The sequence below is a fragment of the Perognathus longimembris genome, chromosome 11, assembly GCF_023159225.1.
Source record: "Perognathus longimembris pacificus isolate PPM17 chromosome 11, ASM2315922v1, whole genome shotgun sequence".
Lineage (NCBI taxonomy): Eukaryota > Metazoa > Chordata > Mammalia > Rodentia > Heteromyidae > Perognathus > Perognathus longimembris.
In genome coordinates this window covers 38488343-38499112 of record NC_063171.1, presented here as the reverse complement: position 1 = coordinate 38499112, position 10770 = coordinate 38488343, and the positions used below count along the sequence as shown (strand labels likewise).

The window sequence follows — 10770 nt, the reverse complement described above, 5'->3', positions numbered from 1 at the left end:
CTCCAATCAACCAGCAAAAAAATCAGAATTAGAAGCATGACTCAAGTGGCAGAGCACTAGCCATGAGTGAAAAAGCCAAGGGAGAGCACTGAGTTCAGAAAAATGCAACCAAAGTGGGTGGGGGGGGGGGGAAGGAGGGGTTGAGCGTGCCTGCCAAGAGGAAGAGTATTTAAGGCACAGGATTCTTGATTTGGCACCCATCCCCTTTCTTGTAACACTGAGGCAAACGTGGTTGAAGTGGTTTATGTTAGAGGATGCACAGCAGAACAATCTATACAATTAAAAGTCCAAAAACAGTCATGTCTAACTTATATGAGATATGGCAGCATGAAAATGAAGGAGGAAAGAATGGAATATTTAATAAATAATACATGATTTATATAGGTTTGAAAAAGTAAAGTGTGCTTTTATCTCATATTTTTACTTCAAAAATAAACATATAAATATAGAAACAAAAACAGTAAGAGTAGATCTTTTCCTCACACCAAACATATTTCATACTGTTTCAGTGACTATAGAACAAATCTTATGAAATCATAAAGAATAGTTTTATATAATGGAACTATGGTCAGATGGAAGATAACTGAAAGACAAATCAGAAGTCGAGATGGGAAAAACATGACTTTATCTGCATAAAAATTAGTCTATATTTTAAAAGTCACTATAAATACAAAGTGAATTAAGGAAATGAAAGTGTGGCTCAAGGGGTAGAACGCCAGCCTTGATTAAAAAAGCCAAGTGAGAGAATACAAGGCCCTAAGGTTAAGTCCCAATACTAGCACAAAACAAAAGCCAAACAAAGAAAAAGTTGGACCAGAACTTTTGCATCCAGTACTATGGAGAAATGGCCAAAACATGCATTATTCAGTAGTTGAGGGGCAGAAATTAACAGGGAGTGGGTGTGAGTCACTCCTGCATCTAAGTTGGTTCTCATGGGCAGTTATTTCTTCAGGGCTTGCGCCAACTTCACAATAAATGAAGGAATCATCTCATGGAGAAAAGCACCTCATAGGAGAGGTGTTCCAGAAAGCTGACTCCCTGGGATCTTGGAAGGTGATCTTGGGTCTGATGTTCAAAATCAGGGATGGTTTTCAAAGAGGAGAATCTTCCAGAACATCACATAGTGTCATCATAGTCCACATCCACTACATTGGCCTTCCTCGGCCTAGAATAGATGTCCACATATGTCCTGGGATGCTCACCTGGGGAGGACAAAGCAGGGCTGGGAGATCACACTCACTGCCAGTGAATAAAGACTTCTACCTCTCCCCATCTGTTTCTCATGTCCTGCTTTTCTATCACAAGTATGATGGCCTTGATATTCAAGAAAAATTGGAGTGGTAATTGGGCCCTATCCTATACAGGAGATGCTTTCCTGCATCTCAGCTTTCCAGGGCCTGCCAACAATAACAATAACCAGACAGTCATGATGAGGTACAAGGAGTGGATTGGACTCTTCGAAGAAGGCAGGCTGACACTTCCCTCTCTGAGGCTGCCATGTATAGCAGACTATATGAGGCATGGAGGAGGCCAGGGAAGCATGAGCACTGGGATCTTCATGAGGCAGATTCCAGAACAAAGGCTTGGCTCCAAGCAGACCCAGTGATGGTGTCCCAGTCAGCACCAAGGACAGAGGCCAACACTGCAACACTGCGTATGGTTGCCCTATGGTGATGCACAGCCATTGACTGTCCTCTTGGTTTCAGGAAAGACAAAAGGCAAATCTCTCTCTCTCTCTCTCTCTCTCTCTCTCTCTCTCTCTCTCTCTCACACACACACACACACACACACACACACACACACACACACACACCTCACCTGTTGCTGGTTCCTGTTCCTGCTGGATTTGGTACACCAATGAATAGACCTCATCCCCACTCACAATATTCACTAAAAGAGAAGAAAGGTCACGTCATGATAGAATCCCTTCTTCCTGTCACTTAGCTTACCCCATGCCACCACCTAACACAGCCATGAAGGCAGATAAGTCATTCGTATGCAGAGAAGATTGAGGCATGATAGGATGAGGTTTGGTGAGCAGAGTGGCCCTCTTCTCCAGCTTGCGGTCCCCACTTGGCCCAGGTCATTTGGGGAGCCTCACCATTTTCATATAGAGGCTCTAGCTGTCCTGTAGCATGTGAGTTGAGGTGGCTGGGTTCTTGGGATACTGGGCTGGAAGGACTCCTGAAAACACAGAAATGTGTGCTATTAGCTGGGGGCCAACACCCACATTGAAAATTTTACCTACTCAAGAGGCTGAGATTGGAGGATGGATTTGCAAAACTAGCATGAGCAGGAAAGACCTTGAGACTCTACTTCCAATTAACCAACTAAATGTCAAACTGGAGGTATGGCTCAAGTGTCAGCTGTGAGTACTCAGGCTGAGCCAATGGGAGGCCAACCCCTCATGCTGGCACAAAGGAGAGAGAGAAATAGAGGGGGAGAGAAGGGAAGAAAGGAAAAGAGGGAGGGAGAGAGGGAAGGAGGAAGGAAGGAAGGGAGGGAGGAAGGAAGGAAGGAAGCAAGGAAGGAAGGAAGCAAGGAAGGAAGGAAGGAAGGAAGGGAATTCTGTCTGGGCTAGCATTCCAGGTTGGTTCCCCCAGATATGACTACATGAGATAGTGAAAGACATGTTCAAAAGGGTTCTGAGCAGAATGCTAATCCATGGAAGAATTAGCAGCTGGAAACATAGCTGCACACAGCCTGAATGGGACACTGAATGTTATCCTAATGTATATAACCCATAAGTGTAAGGCCTTGGCCTACTGTTTCACAATGAACCTTATTGTCCAAACCCAGAACAGGGCCATTCATATCCTACAGGCTCAATAAATGCCAAAGAAACATGGAGAAATAGGTGGGCTAATCAGAACAAGCAACTTCAGGAAAGGTCAGAAGAAAATGAAACTGGCCACCACAGTGCTTCTCTGATTTGGGGGAAAAAATTGTTTATTGTTGACATAAACAATAACTTGCTATTAAAATGGATCAGCTCAACATTGGTGTCCTTGATGGAAATATTTTAGAAATGTTTTCCTCCTCTAAACATCTAGAGAATTTCAGCAGCATTATTTCAATATGTTTATTATTCTTTGACTTATATGTCAGAGATGTGTATTTGCCTTACCTTCCCTAAAACACTTTGAGACTCTCGAGATCTTTCCATACATTCACACTTCCCAGAAGTTGACAGAATGACTTACAGATAGTGGCTAACTGCTTGAGTTAATTAATGGATGAATAAATGAGTGGGTGAGTGAATATAGGGTCTTGATCAAAGCCATGTAACTTCTTTGTCTACAAATGTATTGAAGGGGATCGACAGGAAAAACAATGGAATGATTTAAATTAAGTAGTTACTATATGAATTCTGAAAGAAGAACCTACTAAAGAACTTCAGTTCTTTATCAGCTGAGTTTCAAGGTTGCCAGTGGGAAAACTCATGAATGAGTTTTAGGAATGAGATGACAGGGAAAACACATGAGAAAGGACAATTTGAATTTTTAAAAAGATTTGTTGTTGTTAGTTTTTTTTTGTTATCAATACCTAAGGAGAAAGCAGGGCCTTTACCTGACTGGATCCTCTGAGCGTCTTCCTGGAAGGCAAACAAATGGGTGTACATGTCAGCAGAGGAGCTCTCCTTCTCTGTGTTTCCATGCCCGCCCCCTGGGCAGTGATTTGCCTCCCCTGTTGCCCACTATGGTGCCCACAGAACATCCTGATGTTATGGACAGGGCCTGCATTTCAAAAACAAGGCGATTCAGGTCCAAAATAGTTAAATTGGACTCCTACAGCCAGTATAAGAGCAGAGGTAGAGTTTGAACCCAAGTCTCTGAACCTCCATGTCTACTATATATTGTAAGTTTTGTAACCAGACCACCCAATACTGAAAAGCTACCAAAATTCTCAGAGGCCTGGGCTGCCACAGACCAGTCACATCATAGGTGGGGTGGGGTGCCCAAAGATGCCAGAAAAGCTTGCCATTTCAATGATAGCTTTTTGGTGTCCTCTCTTGCCCCGTCTTTAACTTGCTCAGTGAACAGATCAATGTTAAATCTATGAATGAATACGCACTTAGGGGACTGGGATAAAATGGGAAGCTAAAAAAGCTGGGATTCATAAGAGAAGAAACCCACTGTAGGCCGTGTCCCCAGGTGAAACTTCCTGGAGAAAATGACATTTTTAGCTGCAAAGTGAGAATGATCGGCAATGATGAGAACCCACGGATGTAGGAGGTTGCTTCTGGTCCCTAAGGTGGATGAGGCCTTGTGCATTAAACTTCCAGCGGATGATTATTTTGAAGTGTTACATTTTTATATAAAACTAAATCACAGGAGAGCAAGATATCAGGAGCCTCTGCTGAGAAGGAACTTTGCCAAAAGTTCTTCATTAAGTTCATTAGTAGGCTGCAGGGGTGTGAGTGCAAATCAGCAGGTGAGATGGCTAAAGACACACATTGACTCTTCACTGTCCACATGCCACGGTCTACTGCAGTGAACACCCAGATCACAGCAGCAACATGCCAAACTCTGTAATTACTTACCTATTTTTCTCTTGAGCCAGTAGCAAAGTAATAGGGCCCCAGTGATGGGCCCGAGGCTGCCGAGTGTCCCCTCAATGACTCCTGAAGGGAAGTGATCCATTCTGCCCTCCACAGGCACTGAGGAAAGAGACCTATGCGTGACCTGCCATGCATAGAGATTGGGACTTGGAGAACAGACATCTTGGATGTGGGCCAGACTTAAAGACGTCCTTCCTCCGGAGGTATTTCCTTATTTATTTAGGGATCATCAGCTCATCAAAGAAGGGCAACACCCAACCTCTGTGTCCTCCTTGCCCCTCAGACACATCATCTTGTGACTGCACCACCCACAGAAAGCCCTGTCTTTGATAGCACACCACCGGAAGTACCTAGCCTCTCCAAGTATGCAATCAGACACTGACCCAGAAAGTACCATAGGCTCAGCTGTACCTGTGACGTAGAGAGTCACCACCTCACTGCGCTGGGCACCAGGGCCATTGTCAGCTTCACAGGAGTAGTTTCCAGAATGTCCTGCACTCAGAGAGAAGTTGAAGGATGCTCCTCCCCCAGACTGGACCAAGCTGCTCCACACAACAACGTCTTCATGATAATAACGGTACCAGATTGGAGGAGAGCCTCTCAGGGTCTCACAATGAAGCTCCACCATATGCCCCACCATGGCCTGGCCATCAGGGATGCTGAGGATAAGGACAGGGCGGGATACTGGGACTGAAAGAAACAGTGGAGTGTCAGGAATGGGTCTCTGATGTTGCAATAGACCATAATTCCTGCTGTTCTCCGTTGTTCAACCCCACGGGATTTCCTCATGGTAGCCCAGGGGAATGTGGAGACAAGTGTGAGGCATGCTAGCCAAAAGCATCACTTACTTCTGACTGTGATGGGCACCAGCCCACTAAAACTGGGGCCATGGCCATTGTCTGCTGTACAGAAATACAGCTCAGCATCACTTTCCCTCACAGTGAGGATCTCATACCGCGCTGTCCGTGAATGTTGGGTCTTTGTTTCCAGGTTTACACCCAGAGCCCCTCTGTACCAGAAGAAGGTGATATTTCCGGTGCCATTAGCAACCAAGCAGATGAGGACCAGCTTGTCTCCCTCTGTCACCCAGCCCCCTGGGGGCTGAGTCTCCAAGCTCACATCAGAGACAGGCACTCCTGCAGGAACACAAGGTAAATGTAAGGCTTCCTGAGGAAGGAGTTTAAGATAGTAAAAATTCATTATGAAAATCCTGAGAGCAAAAGCTGCTGGCAAAGTCAATGACTTACATAACTTTGGAATCAGCCTGATGAGTTGATGGTTATTTTTTTAAAGACACCACAATAATACCACAAGAATGTGAAGTCATCTCCTGTCTTAGGACAATGTCTCTCCCATGACTCTGATCCTCAAGCTTTTTTCTTTTCTTTTCAAAGCACATCAGTATCATGATTACAAGTCCAAATCATAAATTAAACCGCTTGAAGGGAAAAGCTGTCCTAACTCTGTATCCTAGATCAAATTACTTAACTTCTCTCAGATCCTGTAATTAGATAATGTTTTGGTTATCTCCTGTTGTCAGAAGTTTCAATTAAACCACATATGTGAAGTTTAGCAGAGGAAAGCATACAAATGGCATGTAAACCTTTCTTCAGAATGGTTTCCTCATCTTTGATGTGGCTTTGTGTTTCTGTTTGAGCTAGGATTGGGAACCTGGGCTTAGAGGTAAAGGAGAGACCAAGCTCAAGGCATATATAGTGTCATCACAGGGCTGAGTTATACTCACACAAGCATCATGAGAAACACTGAAGGCTGTGTTGATTTTGGCCTAGTCATGAGAAATTATGTTCCTGTGTTCTTGAGGGGAGAGGAAGGCAGATCAACCTCTTTCAGTGGTTAATATTTTGCCTACAAGAAAGCCATTTGAATAGGGTTGAATGTGTTTTAGCTAGAGATTGATTCTTCATGGTGTGTTGTGAGAGTTTCCTGCTGTTCTTCTCTGGATAAAGACTGAACCAGAACCCAGATAATGAAGTCGATTTGCATACACATGAATCTGAGGAGGAAGATGTGCTAAGGTCACAGCTGTGGCTTCAATGTGGAGCTAAAATAGGCCAACAATAGAGTCAACAATACTGCTTCACTTCACATGTAGCATGAGGACCTGTGGTAGTGCTGAACTCCACGGCTGGAGTGTTTCCCCTGTCGTCCAACTCAGGAGAACATGGGGGACTTTGGCAACTTCATCCTCTGGGTGCAAATAATCCCCTACCTATGCTGAGGCTTCCCAGAAATAAGACTATTCTGGAGAAGGTAGAAAATCCATGATCACCCAGCAGAGAAGACACAGGGAGAGCAGCCCAGAGCCAGTGGGAGTCACTGCTGTGTGCTTGCTTGCTTGCTTGATTGATTGATTGCCAGTCCTGGTGCTCGGACTCAGGGCCTGAGCACTGTCCCTGGCTTCTTTTTGCTCAAGGCTAGAACTCTGCCACTTGAGCCACAGCCCCACTTCTGGCCGTTTTCTATATATGTGGTGCAGAGGAATTGAACCCAGGGCTTCATGTATATGAGGCAAGCCCTCTTGCCACTAGGCCATATTCCCAGCCCCTGTGTGCACAATTTAATACCTACCACCAGCTGTGTCTATTCAGTCATCAATAGGCCTCCTGTGCTGACCCAAGTGACAAAATACAGACTGTGGCAAAGACAGGAAAGAGCAACTCACCTGCAGGTTCAGAGAGTGGAGCTGGAAGAGAATATGGTACAGATCAGTACAGAGCACCTAAAGTACCATGGGCCCTCAAAGTTTGACTCCTTAGAGAGGTCTTCAAACACGATGCCTTCCTACTCTCATGCCCTCTCCAGGTCTCTACCTTCCTCATCTCTCATTTTCTTTCCCTCCCACCTCCCTCTCACCTTTTCCATCATTGCTTCCTTCCCTGCCCTCCTGCCTTCCTTCGTTCATCCTCTCTGTTCCTTTCCTTATATTCCACACCTTCCACACAACACCTGTTCACAGAGCACGTGGTTTTTTTCTATGATCACAAAGTAATTTCCAATCGCTTTTGCCATCTACGATTAGGAGATGGAGTTTCTGCTCTTAGCAGCTGTCTCTTCCAGACCCTAGTGCCATTTCCATCTCATCTCTCAAAAAGCCTTGATGATCCAACTCTGAACTCAGTGCCTTGTGATAACAATAGAGCCAGGTAAGGTAGGTACATCTCATGATCAACTTTAGATCAGAGAAAGCTTGGATCTAGAGAATGAATACAGGTATCACTAAATATTCTGTCCTATTCCAAGAATCTATGGTAATATTGTCAATATTGGTACTATTGTCAAAAAGGGAAAATTCCAGGGAAATGCAGACTTTATACCTATATGGAGGAGATTCTGATCTTCACTCTTCCTCTAACAAGAGGAAAAAAAATTCCTTTTCTCTGTGCTTAGTTTCCTTTTCTGTGAGGTGGAGAGAGTAGTACCTACCTCATCAAGGAACACTTTTCAAAGTTTTGTGAGGATTAAATGAATTGATAACCTATAAGCACTTGGCCTAAAATGTACTTGGCATCCAATAAAGATTGTCTCATTATCTTAATAATAAAGATGGTGTGAGAAGAGGAGACCATCAAGTCATGTTTCTTTTAAGATAAAAGATATAGTGTGTTTGTGGAAATAATCTAAGATGGAGGAACATTTTAATTTTGAAAAAATAAACAAACACATTGTAAATGATTTAAAAGGGGACCAGGAGCCAGTGACTTGCTTCTGTAATTGTAGTTACTCAGGAGGCTGAGATCTGAGGATCAAGGTCTGAACCTAGCCCAGGAAGAAAAGTCTGTGAGATTCTTACCTCCAATTAACCACCAAAAAGCCAAAAGTGGAGTATCATCCTTGAGTGAAAAATCCATGCAAGAGCACAAGGCCCTAAATTAAAGCTCTGGTACACACACACACACACACACACACACACACACACACACACACACTCCACAAGGGTGCATGGGGAATAAAAAGAGTCTTGGACTCAATGTCCAAGTAGAGAGCCCTGTTCTTGATAAGATAAGGGATGACCCATTCATGGGCAGTGGGGGGAGAAGGCGGAGTGTGTGAATGCAGAGGTGAGTGGGTTGGTAGCTACAGCAGTAGAAATATGAGGCAATTTTCTCGTGGTTGATTTTTTTCTCTAGAACGAAATGTAAAGCAGGGTTATAAATTTTGAGTACAAAGGGTAAGTCTGAGATGAAAGAGGAAAGCATGAAATAGTGGCCATCAGGAGTATAAGAACAGGAAAGTGAAGGCGCTGGAAGACTGCCTGGTAGTGTTCATGGCCGCCTAACATTCGGAGGCTCACATTAAGTGGAGATAAGACAGCAGGGCTGCCCCTTGTGCTTAAGGTCCCATTCAGCTGCATAGGCACAGATATAAAGCATGTAGAAAAATGTGTTTCGCAGGACAGTGCAGTAGAGGAAGAGAAATGAAAGTATGCTACGGGGCCTTGTGCTGGTGATAGATTGCAGCACCTGAGCTGTACATGGTGAGAAGTGAGCACATGGTGTATAATGATGGATAACAGAAATGTAATCCTAGGGAGCCGAAGACACTTTGAAAACAGGGTGATAGAGAAACTACGCTAAAAATACAATAGAGTGGGGAGGGAGGCTAAAAACAAAGAGGCAATAGGTTCTAAGTTGTGACAGTAGGGATGGGAATTCAAAGAAAAAGAGAGAGAAAGAAAGAAAGAATGCTGACAGTAAGAAAAGCAAGGAACTGAAAGGCCAATTTGTTGTATAAGTTTTTGGTGTGGCTGCTGAAAACATCAAGAACAAAGATAGAATCCATGCTGGCAAGGAAGGTAGGCCATGAGTAATTCCTCTGAGAGAAAAACTGAAAAGATAGATTTTTTTTCCCCAAAAATCTGGATATCTATTTCTGTATCTAACACTTTCTGCCTAACTCTGAGCCCTCAGTTGCAAGTAGAGATCTGAGCATTGCTGAGAAGCACCGGGTAGAATTTGAGCCATGAGAAGTCCCCCCCCCCACCCCCAACCCTGCAACTATCCAGGAAGTAGAAGCCCAGTGTGACAGCCTCCGAGACCCCACGCCGAGTTGTCTAACTTACCACAGATCAACAGCAAGAGCCTCAGCAGCATGAGGTCAGGAATCGTTAATGAAGATGTCTCTCATCAACAAAAAGAAGAAAATGACGCTAATAATACTCCACCTCAGATTGACCTCAAACAGGTTTGAGGAAGTCAGGACCGGAAATTACCCTTCAGTACAAGTTTACCAAAAGAGAAGAGAAATAAGCTTCCCCCAGTGTCAGTCTTGATTATTTCTCCAGTGTTGACCCATAGTCCTTTTTATAGTTTAGTTCAAGTCACAGTTTATAGATTAAATACATACATATCTGTTTGTGTGGATTTTCTTTAAGAACTCAAGATCTCTCTGGAATATTAAGCCAGTGTTCAGTGGAGACAGCTACACACAATAGCCAAGCTATGAAATATGCTCATGTAGCTCTCAACAGATGAATAAAGAACATGTGGTATGTATACACAGTGGAGTAATATTCAGCCTTAAAAAGAAATTAAATTATGTTGCTTGCAGAAAAATGGATGGAACTGGATATGATCATATTAAGTAAAATAAGCCAAACTACAAAAGACAGATACTGTATTTTCTCTCACATGGGCATGCGCGTGCACACACACACACACACACACACACACACACACACACACCATTAATGTAAGAGATGACTGAGTGGAAAGGAGAAGGAAATCAGAATCCTTATCGCTCCCATTGCTCTCTTTAGTACACTAGGGCTACTAGTTCTTGCCACCCAAAGCTGGCATATAATTCAGATTATGAGTTAGAAGAGAACAAGCTATCTTGATTTTTAAAATTCTATAATCTTTCAGTATCTAGGAGTATGGATAGCAAGACAAATGTTTGGAAGCTAGGCTGTTAGGGTACACAGAAAGGTGATTTCCAGTACTGACATCAGAGTCCAGGTATCAAGTCCAAAGAGTAAGACAGAAAAGAAAGGTGTCATCAAGGATGTGCAAAACTGGAGAGAGAGAGAGAAAAAAAAGAAAGGAATGCTGGGATCTAGGTTAACAGCCCCAGGAGAAATTGCTGGAAAGGAGATAGATGTGCCCTTAACTTTGCTTATCAGGCTGGAAGATGTACACAGAGGTGTTTGTCAAGTTTAATGTTTTAAGACAAAGAAAGAAAATTTTCCTTCT

At 43.6% G+C, this 10770-nt stretch overlaps 1 protein-coding gene across 1 annotated transcript; it reads right to left on the bottom strand.

Annotated features, from left to right (window-relative positions):
- Nucleotides 1–537: 537 nt before the first annotated feature.
- On the bottom strand, nt 538–9738 carry LOC125359872 (Fc receptor-like protein 1). Its single transcript, XM_048357740.1, has 9 exons — nt 9642–9738; nt 7245–7265; nt 5410–5697; nt 4973–5251; nt 4544–4660; nt 3571–3595; nt 2102–2184; nt 1819–1890; nt 538–1202 (listed from the first exon to the last, which is right to left on the bottom strand). The coding sequence occupies exons 1-9, from the start codon at nt 9670–9672 to the stop codon at nt 1117–1119; spliced, it is 1002 nt and encodes a 333-aa protein (XP_048213697.1). The 5' UTR covers nt 9673–9738; the 3' UTR covers nt 538–1116.
- Between the last annotated feature and the right edge of the window lie 1032 nt (nt 9739–10770).